We start from the raw sequence: 17,523 nt of genomic DNA on the forward strand, positions 1-17,523 counted from the left end.
TATTTTTTTAAAGTTCTATACATGCATTATATCATTATCAAAGTATCACACCAAGGCTTTACTGACCATTTTTCTAAACCTCTGTTGTTGTTCTGCCATTTCAAGGTGAATAATATATTTTGTTAATAGGAGCTTATAAAGTTTAGTTTGTTGGATTTTATCAGAGTCGTTTGTGTATTTCACGGAGATGTATTCTCTTGGTTCTGACACGGGAACTAAATCAACAGAGGTTCCCAGGTAACCTGCTTTACCTAACAGATAAGCACCCTCCACTCCCATTAGATCCTCCTTTTCTTTCGGAACTAATATAAGGGCGTTATCGTTTATCAAGGAGATTAATTTCAACAGGCGCGTATTTTTAGCTTGACTTCCACAGATGAACAATTCATTTATCGAGTTGAGTTTCTCGAAATTATCCACCATTAATTTCGTTTGGAAGGCCAAACATTCCAAAATACACACATACTTTACCAGTAAATCCCGAAATGACGTGTCTGGGGATTCTCCGATAAACATCCCTCTCATGTATGGGTCTCCAAACGGTGTTCTATTACCATCAAGGTCTCCATATAAAAAATTATTGCAAGCTTCAAAATGAATAGAGGTTGCATTTTGTGTTTCCCAGATATTTATTTCCTCTTCTAATTTTGATATCAGTTGACCTGTGCTTAAGTTCAAGGAAATTGCAGAAGGATGAGAGGTAAATAAGTGTTCAATTAACTTACCAGAACAAGAAGAGCCTGATTCGTATACGACTTTGTTAGCTCCCAGTATATCTGTGAAGGGACCCCAAATTCCCTTTACTGACGTTTCTGTTTTCATCGTTCCAGGAGAATAAATATAACACGTAGAAGTACCTGCAACTAAAAACAGAGTATTCTTGTTCAATGACTGTAATGGCGAGAACCAACTGGAATAGCAATCAATACAGCTATCCACAATCACCAATGAATCTTCGTTTTCAATCGTTTTTGGACATCCTATTGTGACATTGGGAGGCAATCTTACGATTTTATCATAGAATGATTTTGACCAGCCAGCCAATTCCCCATCATGCCCAATTCCGTTGGAGTTTGGGTGGTTTGATAGCCTTTCGGTGTTCCAACAATATTCCTGGGCCAGTTTGTAAGCTACATATTTGTGCAGATCAAACACCTCCCATTGAATGTTCCCCTTCGGTTCGTCAGATATGGATTTAAGGAATCTTGATAACTTGGGAATACCCATTTCAGGGATAAATCCACCGCCCATATGACCAAGTATGTCTTGTGGACACCTGGCGTTCAGAGAATTTGTCTCCTCTTTGGCCATTGAATCCATCCAAAATACCACGTTTCTGGAATCACCTTCGCAGTGTTGGAATGTATCATCGCCACTTCTCTCACACAAAACCAAAGAACAAGTTGCCGCCACCCCACATGACTTCACATCATACTTTTGAAGATCAGCCATATCGAAGCATTCTTTGATAGCTGTTAAGATTTCTGCCGAATCTTGCGTGTATTCCCACAGTGAAGTACGGTTGGACTCATAGTAATACGGAACTGGCTTAGAAAACACTCCTAGTAGCGAATCGTCGTGCAAACTATAAATACCGACTCGAACACTTGAAGATCCAAGATCAATGCCTATGCCAATTGGAGTTGCTACCATTTTATCTTTCCTATGGCGTCGTTTCGGTGCTTCCACAGCAGTTTTTGGTTGTTGAAATCGCAAAATGTCTCGATAATGTTGTATTCGATAATATACAGAAGAATGCGCACTATATTGTAATATTATATAACTGAGTGGTCCGTTTCCATGTTTGCTGTGATGATCGACATGTTAGCGTCTTGGACCTCTGCCTCTTCTTGTCATTTCTGGTAGCTTGAAAGGCACCTTCAACGAGGCAATTTTGTATGTAGAAGCGGCACTCTTTGGAACTCCAAACGCCTCCGCTTGGGCGACGGTTGCACCCTTCACCACCGCACCCAGTACTCTGAATAAAGAGACGACTTTCGAAGGTTTGATTGCGAGTTCTTGTGCCAATGGCGAAACTTCTACCAAGAAGTTGTCCAAGTGAAGAATTATAGTTAGAATGTAACATAGCAACTTGTCTTCATTTTGAGGATCAATCACGTAGGATCTTTCCTTGGACCTCCCGAAGTTACCAGGTCTTGCGACGGTGAATCTGTTCAAGATCCCATCCACGAGAACTTCGGGTGGCGAGTTCAATGCTTCCACAAGTTTTTCCTTGCTGTTGATTTTTCTGTTGTAATAAACACCCAACAGTAGCGACAGATAGAACAGCAGCTGGATCTTCGTTGCCTGTGGCGACTCATTCAAGAACTTCAATTTCCTTTCGATGTATTTGGATGATGTGTAAGGGAAAATCTCTAGCTTTTTTTCCAAGTCGGTCTCCTTCATAATAGGACCGACCCGAATGAACTGCAGTTCTCTCTCTGGTATTATGCTTTCTATTGGGTATATCTGCTCCACATCGGTGGCATCCATGTTTGCCTGCGGGGTGGGTCTGTCTCCGGAAACCGTTTCGTCCAGTTGCTGTCTCGTGGGCAGATCCTTCGAGGCGGACTTCACAGTGTCGATAATATCGACAGCCGAATCAGCCAATTTATCCGCATCGACACGGTTTCTCTCCAGATCAGAAATAGCCTTCTTGGCTTTCTTGGTACCAAACGCCTCACCAAGCGCGTTCCTCAACACTGAACCACGCACCTCACCCTTCTGCTTGATAGCAGGGCCCGCCAAAAGTTTGTTACTCTTGGAGGTCACTTTCGAGACAAGAATTGGGGCCTTGTACAACTCCACGCTGTTCTTGCTCGGGTTGAAAACACCAACAACGTACTGTGATTTGTCTCCGGACACCTCAGAGTCCGTGGTCCCCTCGTACTCTAATCTCTCATTTTCCCCATGCAGGATATAGTCGACCTCGCCGTCTTGCTTCTTCTTCTTGAAAAGATCAAACTTGGTGTCAGAGGGCGCCCTAAACCCTTTGAAAAAACTCGCCACGGCAACACTAGTGTGTTCGTGGAACTCTCTCACCTCTACTTCCTCAATTGATCTCTTAGACATGGTGTAGTGCGACCTGTTACACTCGATACAGTACAAAAGACACTACCAGTCAAGCCATTTAGTGTCACCAAGTCATCGCTTTGAACTGAAAATTTTTTTTTTCTCGAAACTGAAATTTTTCAATTGACGTTTTGTGAGTCAATTCCAATGAACAGTTGTGCTTGCAGTTGTGCACGGTTGCTGTGTGTTCGTGTTCCAATTGCGTTAGATGGATGGTGCGAGTACGAGTGCCGTTGGGTAGAATAACAATGTCAACAGTCAACACTCCAAAAGTAGTTCAGCCCAAGTGGCTTGCACCTAAACAGGTCCCCGCGGAGAAGCCCGTTTTGAAGCTGTACAACACACTGACGAGGTCGAAGGATGTGTTTGTGCCCATATCTGGGGCCAATGTAGTTACGTGGTACTCATGTGGGCCAACTGTGTACGATTCGTCACATATGGGCCATGCGAGGAACTATGTCTCCATCGATATCAACAGGAGAATTATGTCTGATTACTTTGGCTACGATATCAACTTTGTTCAAAACGTCACGGATATCGACGACAAGATTATTCTGAGGGCTAGGCACAACCATTTGTTTGAAAAATACGAGTCATCCGTCGAGGAAGTCACTCCTGCTGTGATCGAGAAAGTGAAGGCTGCTTTGGCGCAGTACGTGGAGAAGAACCTCCCTAGTAGCGGCGACGTTTCCACTATTGCCCAATTGGAGGCGTGGTTAAAGACAGTTGATTTTGAGAAGATGAAACAGGAGAACCCGAAATTCTCAATGCATGTCACTGCCGTGCAAAACACCTTGACCGCGTTGGAGAGTAAACAGGCGGAAAAATCCACTTTCTTCAGCCTGGTGAAGGACACTCTCGTCCCATTGTTGGACAAAGAGACTGGATCTGGTTTAAACAACCTTGAGATTTTCCGGAAACTGCCCGCATACTGGGAGAAACAGTTCAACAAGGACATGGGCAAACTGAACGTCTTGCCGCCCACAGTTACCACTAGAGTTTCAGAGTACGTTCCAGAGATTGTCACCTTTGTTCAAACAATAATTGACAACGGGTTTGCCTATGCGACCGCAGATGGCTCCGTTTACTTCGACACCTCGAAGTTTGATGCAGACTCGAAGCACTCGTACGCCAAGTGTCAGCCGTGGAACAAGGGCCAACTGGATCTGATCAACGACGCTGAGGGGTCGCTGTCGAACTTTAACGCGAGTGGCAAGAAATCTAACAACGATTTTGCCCTATGGAAGAACTCCAAGCCTGGTGAGCCGGAATGGGATTCTCCATGGGGGAAGGGAAGACCAGGGTGGCACATTGAATGCTCTGTCATGGCCAGTGACGTTTTGGGGGCGAATATTGATATCCATTCCGGTGGTATAGATCTGGCGTTCCCTCACCACGACAACGAATTGGCTCAATCTGAGGCTAAATTTGACAACGAGCAATGGGTGAATTACTTCCTGCACACAGGGCATTTGCACATTGAGGGACAAAAGATGTCCAAATCGCTCAAAAACTTTATCACCATTGATGAGGCGTTGCAGAAATTTTCCGCTCGTCAACTGAGACTAGCATTTGCATCTGTTCAATGGAATAACCAACTTGACTTCAAGGAGGCGCTGATCAACGAGGTCAAATCATTGGAGACTTCCTTCAACAATTTCTTTACAAATGTCAGAGCGTTACAGATGGACAACCAGCATGCGATGGATCAAGACCAGTACATAACCAAGAAACCACGCGACCAAGAGAAACAGTTGTTGTCCGATTTGGCCGCAGCGCAAACCAAAGTACACGCTGCGTTCTGCGACAACCTGTCCACCCCACAGGTCGTCAAGTCATTAGCGGAACTCGTCACGATCACGAATACTTACATCTCTGCCGTCGGGTCTGAGTTACGCATCGAACCTGTTGTGGCCGTTTGCAAATACGTCACCAAAATCCTGGGCATCATCGGGTTCCCCGTCCGTGCCGATGGTCTTGGTTGGGCGGGCAGCGGTTCTGACTCCACGTCTGCAAACTCCTCCCTGGAGGACACGGTCATGCCGTACGTGAAGGTGCTTTCCACGTTCAGGGACCAAGTTCGCGCCATGGCTATTGAAAAAGTGGACAGTGGAGAGTACTTGCGTGTGACTGATTCGTTGCGTGACCACGAGCTTTTGAAGTTGAACATTGCGCTGGATGACAGAAACGGGCAGCACGCTCTGGTCAAGTTTCTGTCCGATGAGGAGAGAAGTGAGATGTTAAAGTTGTTGGAAGAGAGGGAGGCCCGCGAGGAGGCTAAGAGGTTAAAGAAGGCGGAGCAACAGAAACTGAACGAATTGAAGGAACGGGAACGTAAGGAGAAAGCTTCGTTGCGCCCCTCTGAGATGTTCAAGAACAGCGAACTGTACAGCGCTTGGGACGAGGAAGGTCTACCAACGAAGGATAAAGATGGCAACGAGATCACGAAGAGTATGGCCAAGAAGTTGAAGAAGCAATGGGAGCAACAGCGGAAGTTACATGAGGAGTATTTCGGTACGAAGTAGATCCCTCCCCTCCACGTTTATGTTGATATGGATGTTTTAATGGTAGGACCCTCTATAGTTACATATATAAGAGAAAATTCAAATAAAAGTGAACGTTAGCATCGGTGTGCGTTTGACACAGATTGTTATGGCAGTTGTCATCGGAACAGTGTAGCCGATGAGCGATAAGAAACAGTATGTGAAGGGTTGATTTGGATCGTTTCAGTATTTGAAGATACTAACTACGTGTGAGGCGAGACATCCTCTTTTTGTGAGATAGAATTGCCGATGCGCTGAGAGGGTTGGCGGACAACGAGTCCGCGATGGACGTTGTTGAGAAGCAAGTGGAGAAGTATCGTTTGGATCTTCTTAGGCCGGTGTACAAGGACCGTGACGAGTTGATTGGTCGGGTCCCCTCGTTTTGGATGGTTGTTCTTTCGCAACATTCCAATTTTGCCAACTTCATTCGAGCCTCTGATTTCAAGTACGTCGACTGCATAGACGATGTGCGTGTCGAATGGGACGAAGCTAACCCTGGGAACTTCTCCGTGAACATCAAATTTCATGGGCTTGAGGGTGATTTCCCCGCTCAGAGTGTCACGAAGCGTTTCAGATTAGTGAAGGTCAAGGACGATATGAAAGTGAGCGGCAATGACGAGGATCGCGAGAGCGGTGACGATGACGACGAGGAGGAGTACGAGAGGTTGTTGAGTGACCCCGTGGATGTTGAATGGCCCGTGGCGTACGATTCTATAAACCCAGATAAGATCCAGGACAAGCGTGCGAGTAAGAAGGAGTACCGGACAGGTATGAAGACGCTATTCGGGTGGTTTAGGTGGACAGGTTTGAAACCAGGTAAGGAGTTCCCCAACGGGGAGTCCCTGGCGGAACTGTTTGCGAACGACTTGTACCCTTACTGTGTGAAATATTATATTGAGGCACAGAGGGATCTTGCAGACGAGATGAGTGATTCTGACAACGACGACTCTGCCGAGGAACCATTGGAGCTCCCCAGCGATGATGACGAAGTCCAGGACCACAGCAAGAAAAGACGGTTGGAGTGAACCGGTCTGCGATGTGGGGGTGTGCCTTGTATAGAATGATATGTAGTGTTATGAAGAGTCCATTTTGATGCCGCAGAGAGAAAGAGTCACTTTGGAGTTCGTCTCTTTGATATTTTGTTCTTCGATCCTTGCAGTTTCAACACTTTACTCATGGGGTCGTCCATATCGTAGCTTGCCTTCTTGCGTTTCTGTTTCTGTACTTGTTTCTGCTGCTGTTTCGACTTATCTGTTTCTTCCGTCTGCGGCGACTTAATCACCGATGAGTCCAGTTTTTTCTTCCCGAGGAGGTACTCCTGGTTACTCTCGCTGCCACCAGCCCCCGTATCGTACATCCACTCGAGCCCAGTCTTCTTGCGGTCCCCGGTGCGATCCCCATCTCTAGATGCGTTAACGAGCGAGTCCAATTCCCTCTCTTTCTGTATCTCCCTCTGCCTCTGCTTGAACGCGTGTTCCTCCTTGAGCAGTTCTTGCTCACGCTCCCATACTTTCTTCCTGTTGCGTACGAGTTTCGGGTTCCAACTCTTCAACAAGTTCAAGTCGTTCGCCATCGGTTGCTGTCACTGCGATATGCGATGTATCAATACTATTATTAAGATAACGTACAAAATTGTATATATATATATATATTTTAAGTGTAAATGTAGGTGAGTATACACTGAAGCAGTACTGGATTTATTGGTACTCCCCTCCCCGTTTACTATATGTGCAATCAGAACCCATGGATCTTGATGTTCTTCTTCTGAAGGCCTAGCTGAGCGATCATAAACTCGCACACTTTAGCTCTCTGGTCCCCCTGCAACTGGATAATCTCCCCCATCTCTTTATCCTTGACGATATTCCCGTTACAAGCGAAGTCCTTCTTCAACACTTTCAAAATCCGCTTCAAGTCGTACTCCTCAGGAACACCTTGCACGGTGGTCAAAGTCTTTCTCCCGTTTCTCTGCTGGATACGGATATGGATGTAGTTGGCAGTGGTGGTTTCGTCATCCCCTGTGTCAGCAAATGGGTCGAACGACTTCAAGTTCTCGATAGACATGCAGAGTATAAGAGAAGGGCTGATGTGTTGTCTGTGTTGGCAGTAAACTGTGGGGGGAACAGAACAAAAAGAACAGGAGACACCAACAAGTACCAGTTAACTGTAGTAGTAACAGCAGTAGAAGCAGCGGGGATCTGATATTTTTTTTCTTTGCCGTTTCTCTGCGTCGGTTTCCACGGCAGGTTAACTGTTCGTGGGAAGTGATGGTAAAAGCGTGGGCACGTGACGTATATGGGTTTGTCACGTGGCTAAAAAGGGTCACGTGCCGGTTTTTTAAGTCACGTGCAATAGTTTGGAATTTTGGAAAACCTGCCCTCAACGTGACCCGCGGTTTGATCACGTGATGGAAAGGTGGTAACTCACCTAAATCTGGACCCGTGTGTTGAAGAAATTCAAGATCTAGGACTAAAGGAACTTTTGTACCGCATTCTATAAGATATTTCCATTCTTAAATGTATAATAAGACGATAGCTTTGAATACGGTTGGCACTAAATATGTCCATAAAATGTAATGTTTCGTCTCTTGACCAAAATATTGTGTCCGGGTAGAAAACGTGACTGTCACGTTCCAGAAATTTATTTTTTTCGTGCCGTTCCCAACTCCGCACCAGGTCTAGCCATGACTCTTGGACTTTCCTTCAATGTGGTCGGATTGTGACAACTACACTGTCCAAACAACTCGGCCTTCTTTACTGGCTGCATATCCAGTGTTGCAAGGACAGTTCAGCTAAGAGTTGTGTCGCTGTTAATTGGTCCGCACCAGGTGTACTTCAAGTCACGTGAAATAGTTTTGAATCACGTGCTTTTTGTATCACTCTTCACGAACATGGCTTTTCAGTTTTTCTCTCTCGCACAGTTTTTCGTTCCATTCCGTGGGAATTGATTCTGTTCACTGTATTTACTTCGAGGCTTTTTATTCAATATTCGTTAACTTTGTAACGATGAAAGGGTTTGAATAGGTGTGGTGGATCTGGGTGGCCTGATTTCAGATATTTATACGTTTACTTAGTGGCTAACAGTCTACCATAAGTTTTGTACACTTGCAAATGCCGAAATCGGATGCTAACTTGAACAAGATCCTGAAAAAGGCATGTTCGATAGACGAGACTGCACCCAAGAGGAAGCACGTCAGGTCGTGTATCGTTTACACATGGGACCACAAGTCTGCGAAAGAGGTGTTTCGTTCACTGCAGACACAGCCGTTCACCACCACAGACGTCCAGCTGTTTAAGATGCTCATCGTAATGCACAAGATTATCCAGGAGGGGCATCCTTCTGCGTTGAAGGAGGCTATCAGGGATAGAGAGTGGATTAGGTCTCTGGAGAGAGTGCCCACAAGCGGACCTGCGTTTGAGGATAACGGTTACAGAAGACTCATTAAGGAGTACGTCAAGTATCTTTTGATGAAATTGGACTTCCATGCGTCGCATAAGGGGTTCCATAATGGGACTTTCGAGTACGAGGAGTACGTCTCCTTGGTCAGTGTCTCGGATCCGGATGAAGGGTACGAGACAATCTTAGACCTCATGCAATTGCAAGATTTTATCGACGAGTACTCGAATTTCGCATTGGCGTCGATACAGTCAGATAGGGTCAATAACGATTGTAAAATTGCGTCACTGATCCCCATGGTCGCTGAGTCCTACGGGATCTATAAGTTCGTCACGTCGATGCTGAGGGCAATGTACAGACAGTTGGGGAAGGACGACCCAGCGTTGCAACCACTCCGCGAGAGGTACGAGCTACAACACGCCCGGCTCTTCGAACTGTACGCGGACTGTTCATCCATCAAACTTCTCACAAGCTTACTCACTTTGCCTAGACTGCCCACGCAGCCACCAAACGTCACAGACTTTGATAAATCCGATGCAGCACAGGATAAAGAGATAAAGTTCCATAAGGCGGACAGGAGCGAGCCACCAAGACGCGAGACTCCGTCTCCTGCCCCAGTACAACCACCTGCACCTCGGTCCAGGTCTTCCAGTGTCTTGGCAACGCCGTCGAACACTGGCATGGTCACGGGACTCCCTGTGATGATACCAACGGTTACGGGCGCAGCCGCCATGGTCCCCGGTATCACAGGTATCCCAGTACAGCCAGACTACTACGCGCAGCAGCAGATGCAATACGCGAACGAGCAGGCGCGGTTGGAGGAACAACGGCAGCAACAGTTGCGTGAACAGCAGGCACAGCAGCAACAGTTTCAGGCACAGGTGCAGCGCGCGCAGCAGGAAATGATGAACTTGCAGTTGCAACAACAGGCACAGCAGCAGACGGACCTCATTGCGCTGAACAACCAGTACGAACGGGACCAGACGATGCTGCAGCAGTACGATCAGCGTGTCCAACAATTGGAACAGGAGGTCACTACCATGAATGAAAACGCGAAGCAGCAGATCGAAAACAAGGACGAGCAATTGCACTCTTTGGAGGAACAAATGGACGTTTGGCAGAAGAAATACGATTCGCTAGCGAAACTGTACTCGCAATTGCGGCAGGAACACTTGCAATTGTTGCCCAAGTTTAAAAAGTTGCAAATCAAAGTCAATAGCGCACACGAGGCCATCAGGCAGAAGGAGCACCTCGAAACGAAGATCAAGCACAAAGATATCCAGATGGCGGACCTGATTAAAGATCGCGACCGTTTGCGTCTTGAGAACGACAGACTTCAAGCCAACGGTGGCGGTGCCGCAGGGTCCAGGGAGCAGACACCGAGTGCGGCGCTCACAGAGAACAAACTTAACACAATTATGGACGGGTGTCTGGAGAGCGGTATCGCGACCATCCAGGAGTCAGTTTTCGATTTGGAATCCCCTGCAAACTGGTCTGCTCCAACATCTTCCCCGGCACTTGTCATGACGCTGATAGAGAGCGCGGGAGAGTACGCCACAGAATTTGCAACGAGCTTCAACGATCTGATCGTGGACGGAATCGTCGACGGGGACCAAGCCTCCGTGATCTCCAATATCAGCGAGTTCTCCATTGCCATGGCATCTCTCATCTCCAATTGCAAAGCGTACTGCACGACTACTTTATCCGAAGATATAAACGATACTACCCTTGTCAAAGTTGTGAAGAGTTGCGCTCGTGAGGCACAATACTTTTTTGAAGACCTCATGTCGGATAACCTGGCATCGCTGAAGGACGATGAGGAACGTACGGATCTCGTAATCAACGCAAACGTGGACATGCAAGGAAAACTGCAGGAGTTGCTCGTCGCATTGGAACCACTAATGCAGAAAATGGACAGGCAATCGTCGGAAACGCAGAACGACCCACACGCGCAACTGGTCGCCACGGAGAAAAAGATCGTGAAATCGTCAGCGAAGTTGCGCGTAAAGGTCAACATTGACGGTGTGCCACAACCGCTGGTTTCGCTATCACTGAGTATTATTGATGCCATCGTGGCCCTCGTAAGGGCGGCTATCGAATGTCAGAACGAAATATCAGAGACAACGAATGTATCACTTACGCAGTTCTACAAGAAAAACAGTAGGTGGACAGAGGGGCTGATATCGGCTGCAAGGGCAGTGGGCTCAGCAACCAACATACTAATCTCCACTGCGAGTAACCTGACAGCCCACGATAAGACGGGATCCCCAGAGGAGATTATTGTCGCCTCAAAGGAGGTTGCCTCATCTACCATCCAGCTCGTAGCTGCTTCGCGTGTCAAAACGTTACCACATTCTAAGGCACAGAGTGGCCTCGAAGAATGCTCCAAGGCAGTCACAACTGCATGCAGGATGCTGGTCGCACATGTCATGGAGGGTGCAAATGATGCAGCTCCATCTGATGAGAAACCAATTGAGTTCGACAGTGACCGCGCTGTTAAGACTGCGGAGATGGAGCAGCAAGTGACCATTCTGAAGTTGGAACAATCGTTGAACAACGCCCGGAAGCGGTTGGGTGAGATCAGGAAACATGCCTACTATCTGTACGACAACGACGACGATGATGAAAGTGAGGAGAATGGAGTGTGATGTGTACGAGTTATGTAAGGTACAGATATACGCGTTACGAAAGATGATGCTGTATCGATCGAAATATATGGGACTTCCATGAAACTCGGAGTGCAGCGTAGCGGATTTAGGATTTTTTAATGGCTGATCCTAAGGTTTCCTTTCGGAATCACATTTCAAATATTCTAATCCAGGGCAAAAAAAGTATAGGAGTATAGGGAACTTTATTGGATGTTAGAACGTGTTACAATATCACTAGACGCATTTTTTGCTAATAATCAATTCAATGGGACAGTTGGATATATATACAGTTGAAGGAAATAATCATCTTAAAAAAGTCAAACCTTTTAAATTCTCATTTTCTACCACCAAAAATTAATTCCGAGTAAAAATACGGATAGTTAAGTTAGAAAACTTTGATCAAAATGGCCAAAAGTCCACTAGACACTTTAAATTTCATACATCAGGCATATTGAATTAATAGCCTGTTTACCATACTTTCTAAAGATGGAACAGTGGTAAGCAGTTACCAATCCTACTATCAGGTATTTTATCTCGTCATTTTTTTGCTACAAATTTACAAACCATTTCCAGAACAGCTTCTACTCTGTGATGCCAACCTGTAACTTCCAACAAAAGTTGGGTTATTAGTTTTAAGAACATTATCGCAAATTAATTAATGTCTGACTATTATATGAAGGACCAGATTAACTTTTAAAAGCTCAAGAAACAATCTTCTTCTGCCTCTCTCGTATTCAAAATTTAAATCAAAGTTTAACCAAACATTGATACTTTTCAGGATCAAGAGTAACAAGGGCGTACACCCACCTAAACATAGTGTCTTTTTTGTACTGACACACACCAGTTTGTTATCATCAAAGGGAACTTCAAAAAAAAAAACTAAAAAAAAAAAGAGACTTATGCGATCGCTGTGAACCGTCGTTAAAACAAGGACGCTGAGCCCAAACAGGATGGGGTTATGGCTACCACAAAGCATACAACGGAAAGTGCTACTACACTTTCTTCAACAAATCTCCATTTTTTCGGATTTAGATACCTCCAATTTAGACGTATCACTCGGTTCTAACTCTAAGTTCTCATTTAAGGATATAAATTTACACGTCGATGAGTTGAATCTTCCAAATGCTGAGGTAAAGTCCGGTGCTATTACCCAACTAGATTTACAGCTGGCTGTATCTGGTGGTCTTGATGTACTAGGGACTGGGCTTCATTTTGTGGTACAACTCTCACCCGATGGCGGTAATGACGACGAAGCCGAAGAAGAGATTATGTTCTCACTTGGTAAAAGTATTCAGAACCTCGCCAGCACGGTGATACAGTTTACAGATGACGAAACCAGAGAGATACTGTTTAACGATGATGTGGAGGAGAGCAGCAGTGGAAGCAGTGGGACTGAGCAAGACCCCTTACAGCCACCACATGGCGGCCCCGAAAATCAAAAAGTTTCAACGTTGACGAGCATGAGAAACCGGGTATTAAACGTCATATTGGGAAAGCTGACTATCGTGTTAAAGAATATTACCTTTACTCTGCTTGATAGTAACGATTGTGAAAAGTTCGAATTCTTTATAGAGAAAGTAACTGTTTTGACAAGAGAGAACGGCATACGACAGATATCAATGACTAATTTACAACTGCATTCAGTGGACACCAACAATAGCGACGGTGCTTCACACCAAGATGAGTCTGCAGAGGTTGCCATGACAGAAAGTATATATTATTCAAAGGTGGAGGGTACATCTCTCTATCTGAGTGCAATCGAAACACCCTTGGAGCAGACATTCGAAAACGAAGATTTCAAATTAGAGGGAAAGAATGAAAATAAAAACAAAACGACACTTGTACACACCGATTACCTAAGAGTCTCGTTTGAGGGGCTTACTTCGGTAGATAACGTGACCGTATCTAACGTGACAGTTGATATAAACGAAATCAATCTGTATTTACACAACGTTACCACAATACGTGATCCGTTGATTTCAGAGATTATTGATTACATTACCGACTTTAAAATAAAAGAACCGCCAGAAATATCAACAGAGCAGGAATTATCTGCCACAGCCAAGTCACCTGCCTACCAGCGGTTCCAAAGTGAGCAAAATTTGGAGAAAGAAGGTATCGTTTCTTTTGTTTGCATCAACCTACTCAAAATCAGCATAGCCAATGAGAATACTTTCATCCTGGGGAATCTTTCCATAAATCAGGAAAATAATATGACATACAAGCTGAGCATCGATTATATGCGATTCGAGGGGAATCATCTACAGGTAAAAACGAAAGAAAAACCTTTTTTCCAAGGGACATTAACGCCCAAAGAAACTATGTTGGAATTACACTCTCAGATTGATATAAAAATTGAAGAAGCTCAGGCTCCCCCCTTTGTAAAATCCGTTAAATCAACCACAGAATTCTTTGATTTCTTAAACTTGCAATTTATTTCAAATTCAAGAAGGCGACACCCGTTCAAGGGCAAGCACAGAGCTACTTCTAAATTACCCAAACCAATGACCTTCAAAGTCAACAGTATTTCAATCACATTAGAATTACCACAGTACAATATATCGGCAGTGTTTGATCCCATGGAATACAGTTCTAAAACTTCGTCACTGCACACAGAAAGATGCTCAATTATAAAGGTCAACAAAGAAAGGATTGACGAAATATTTACTGCACGCGATATATCTTTTGAGTTGTTAAAGAGGAGAATTGAAATAAAAACATTCAACGAAAATTTGAAAGATTGTAATGTTCACGCAACGAACATTTTAAATATCAAATCTTTTTCCTGTACCAGCACCTTACTAACGATAGAGACGCTGTTCTCCGATTTAAATTCTTTGTTTTTAGTGGTCTTTCCTGAGGAGAAATCTGAATTAGAGGAAAAGAGGTTATCTTGCATGAAAAAGAGTGTGAGACTTCTAGCCTCTTCGCATGTGATTTCTAAGCAACAGTCGATTGCTTCTTTAGTGGTCAAGGTTGAAATGATTAAAGTGAAATTGAAGGACATACTTGAAAATGATACATTCGGTTCTTTGAAAGTGAGATTATCTGATGTTTGTATGTCATTGAGCGAATTGGATGGCAGCTTATTAGCATTTGCCAACTTTCTGGAACTAAACCGAATTGCACCCAAACTTAAAGGCAAACAGACTATTATTAAACGTATTAAAAACAGTGATAACAGGAAACCGGTTTTTCTACTAACATTGAAGTCTGATGAAAAGATTAAGATAAAACTACGAAGTTTGGAGTTGCATTATTACGCAAAATGGCTAGATTTACTTCGGGAGGTGAAAGAAGAACAACTGGCTAACACAGTTAACGTCACGACTGATATAAGTTCTCAAAGTAAGAAAGAGGCCCAAAAGTCATGTGATTTGACATTCATTGATTGCTCTTTGCTACTTCATCCATACCGTCTTAATGCGGGAATTGCAGTAGTTGTGGATCATATGGTTGTAGAGATAATAATGGTACCGAAATTAAAAATAAAAGCATTTAGTAAGAGTGCGAGTCTCCTGCTTATTGATGACCTCGTTAGTAAGAGGGAGAAGGAGAAGTTCTGCTCTCCGAACGTACCGAATTTCTACGGTCAAATAGGTTTTATCACGATTGGTAGATTAAACGCAATCAGGATACGATTTCAGAAAGAGCAAAACATCTCTGATATTAAAATCAATGTTGATTCCACTGGTCTTTCACTATGTGCCGATTCGCTTTACACCCTTATCCAGGTAGGAATAGATTTGAAATTTCCTGAATCATTCCCAGATGAAGCCAAATATAAGACGCACTTTGATCACGATGTTAATATATTTGAAAATGTTGATTTCAGTTTTTTCCAAGATTTGATGAAAGAGGAACCAGACAGCACACATTCTATGAGTCTTGATAATGGTATCAATGTTGTCGAGAGTTTCTTTGACGTAAAACACGATAATAGCAAAACTCCACATTTGGTTGACTTGAATAAATCCGATTACAACTCAAGTAATTCTGAAATTGCTGATGCTGGCGTCTTAGCTATCACAGAAGATTACATTGACACCAGAAAAGCAATAACAGTTGCTCATAGCCGAAAGCAGGAAGGTGTACTAAGATCTGACCATAATGAACAAGAGCTCTCGATTCTTCTGAATTTAGAAATTGGAAGAATTGCCATCAAGTTCTTTGATGGCTACGACTGGAAACACACAAGAAGAACAATTTCCAGCACAGTGAATGAAATGGAAATACAGAAGAACTTGAAAAAAAATGATGGAACTCCGGATCCAATTCCAGAAACCAACATATTTGAATCTATCTTCATAGAACAGAGACCGAACGTCGATCTGAACCGTCAGATAAATGCCAATATTCAAGGAATACAAGCAACAGAAGCTGTCAAAAATAAGCTAGATCTGTACCCGTCCAAGAATCACAAAGTGTTAATCAACATATCCGACGTGAGGATGACAATCAAGAACTACGAAATAGACCAGCCCACAGAGTCCCAATCAGATGGTTCTACAGACGTCACAACGGAGGGAACTTTGGAAGTGTCGCAGTTTGACGTTGTCGACAACGTTTTAACTTCTTCATGGAACAAGTTTGCTACATTGTTACGACAGGGTAGATGGCCGGTTAATAAACCAATGATCTCTATGAATTTCTCTATGGTGAGACCAGTAGATTATTTACCGGCACTTGAATTGAGGCTGGAGACTGACATGGCACCGTTGCGTTTACACGTGGATCAAGACACTTTGGATTTCCTCATTAGGTTTTCCAAATTCCGGGACCCTCGTTTTGTGTTGATCGACGAGTACCCAGAGACCATTTTCATCCAGAAATTTGCTATTTCGGAAGTCAGAATAAAACTGGATTACAAACCTAAAAAAGTGGACTACGTTGGTTTGAAGTCCGGACATGCTACTGAGTTGATGAATTTTTTCACACTGGATGAGTCAATGATTACTTTAAAGGGTATCCAGTTATACGGTATCAATGGATTCGATGAATTGGATGTCAATCTGAGAGCGATATGGACTCCCGATATTATCAAAAGACAACTCGGCGGTGTGCTGAGTGGGATTACCCCAGTCAAGTCCTTTATCACCTTTGGATCTGGTGTCAAAACGTTTGTCACCGTGCTGATGTCAGATTACCGATCTGATGGTCATTTGAAAGATACAATAAAGCAACAGGGCAATATATTTTTAAAAACCTCAACTGGCGAGTTTATCAAACTTGGCGTAAGGGTAGCCTCTGGTACTCAAAATATCTTAGAATCCGCCGAAAGGTATTTGACAGACGGCGAAAGGGTCCAGCACGACTTCACTGAGCAGGATATCCTGGATCTGAACAACATTCTAAATGAGGATCAGTTAGTCGGGAGAGGAAATCCACGTGTGCATGATCGGGACCCGAGTGCCGTCGTTATCGACGCGTCAGGTCTAGACCGGGACGGCAATCCTGCCAATGGATCCACGGATGCCGCGAAAGTTGTTAGTTTATATTCACAACAACCTCTTGATATCCACCACGGTTTGGAGGATGCGTACCACTCGCTGGAGAAGCACATTCAAGTTGCGTACAATTCTGTATGGAACCCGAGTGGTAGACGGCTCGATGGTAATGGCACAGCGACTGCAGCTGCAGTGTCTGTTGCGAGGGTCGCTCCTATCGCTATCATTCGTCCCCTGATTGGCGCCACAGAGGCGATCTCCAAGACTTTACAAGGGGTGGTCAACCAGTTCGATAAGGAGCATATAAATGAGGTGAACGATAAGTACAGATGAACAAATTTCGCTACCATTTTCCTCTCTTTCATAATTTTAGCTTAAAACCTGTAGCATTTACTTATATATACGTACACAGTAAGGCAC

At 44.3% G+C, this 17,523-nt stretch overlaps 8 protein-coding genes across 8 annotated transcripts; 4 read left to right on the forward strand and 4 right to left on the reverse strand.

Annotated features, from left to right (window-relative positions):
* Positions 1–45: 45 nt before the first annotated feature.
* MPA43 (Mpa43p) lies at positions 46–1,653 on the reverse strand (the record flags this gene model as incomplete). The annotated part of the gene is made up of 1 exon (XM_022608490.1): positions 46–1,653. The coding sequence occupies one exon, from the start codon at positions 1,651–1,653 to the stop codon at positions 46–48; it is 1,608 nt and encodes a 535-aa protein (XP_022464981.1).
* A 171-nt stretch (positions 1,654–1,824) lies between these two features.
* Positions 1,825–3,072, reverse strand: RPA49 (DNA-directed RNA polymerase I subunit RPA49; the record flags this gene model as incomplete). Its single annotated transcript, XM_022608491.1, has 1 exon — positions 1,825–3,072. One exon carries the CDS (start codon positions 3,070–3,072, stop codon positions 1,825–1,827), a length of 1,248 nt encoding a protein of 415 aa, XP_022464982.1.
* Positions 3,073–3,284: 212 nt separating this feature from the next.
* CRS1 (cysteine--tRNA ligase) lies at positions 3,285–5,597 on the forward strand (the record flags this gene model as incomplete). Its single annotated transcript, XM_022608492.1, has 1 exon — positions 3,285–5,597. One exon carries the CDS (start codon positions 3,285–3,287, stop codon positions 5,595–5,597), a length of 2,313 nt encoding a protein of 770 aa, XP_022464983.1.
* Positions 5,598–5,754: 157 nt separating this feature from the next.
* Positions 5,755–6,640, forward strand: VPS75 (Vps75p; the record flags this gene model as incomplete). Its single annotated transcript, XM_022608493.1, has 2 exons — positions 5,755–5,771; positions 5,857–6,640. 2 exons carry the CDS (start codon positions 5,755–5,757, stop codon positions 6,638–6,640), a joined length of 801 nt encoding a protein of 266 aa, XP_022464984.1.
* An 86-nt stretch (positions 6,641–6,726) lies between these two features.
* CWC25 (U2-type spliceosomal complex subunit CWC25) lies at positions 6,727–7,188 on the reverse strand (the record flags this gene model as incomplete). The annotated part of the gene is made up of 1 exon (XM_022608494.1): positions 6,727–7,188. One exon carries the CDS (start codon positions 7,186–7,188, stop codon positions 6,727–6,729), a length of 462 nt encoding a protein of 153 aa, XP_022464985.1.
* A 161-nt stretch (positions 7,189–7,349) lies between these two features.
* On the reverse strand, positions 7,350–7,676 carry SUI1 (translation initiation factor eIF1; the record flags this gene model as incomplete). The annotated part of the gene is made up of 1 exon (XM_022608495.1): positions 7,350–7,676. One exon carries the CDS (start codon positions 7,674–7,676, stop codon positions 7,350–7,352), a length of 327 nt encoding a protein of 108 aa, XP_022464986.1.
* A 1,046-nt stretch (positions 7,677–8,722) lies between these two features.
* SLA2 (Sla2p) lies at positions 8,723–11,656 on the forward strand (the record flags this gene model as incomplete). The annotated part of the gene is made up of 1 exon (XM_022608497.1): positions 8,723–11,656. The coding sequence occupies one exon, from the start codon at positions 8,723–8,725 to the stop codon at positions 11,654–11,656; it is 2,934 nt and encodes a 977-aa protein (XP_022464987.1).
* A 950-nt stretch (positions 11,657–12,606) lies between these two features.
* ATG2 (Atg2p) lies at positions 12,607–17,436 on the forward strand (the record flags this gene model as incomplete). The annotated part of the gene is made up of 1 exon (XM_022608498.1): positions 12,607–17,436. The coding sequence occupies one exon, from the start codon at positions 12,607–12,609 to the stop codon at positions 17,434–17,436; it is 4,830 nt and encodes a 1,609-aa protein (XP_022464988.1).
* Positions 17,437–17,523: the final 87 nt, after the last annotated feature.

Source organism: Huiozyma naganishii, chromosome 6 (assembly GCF_000348985.1).
Source record: "Huiozyma naganishii CBS 8797 chromosome 6, complete genome".
NCBI classification, from domain to species: domain Eukaryota; kingdom Fungi; phylum Ascomycota; class Saccharomycetes; order Saccharomycetales; family Saccharomycetaceae; genus Huiozyma; species Huiozyma naganishii.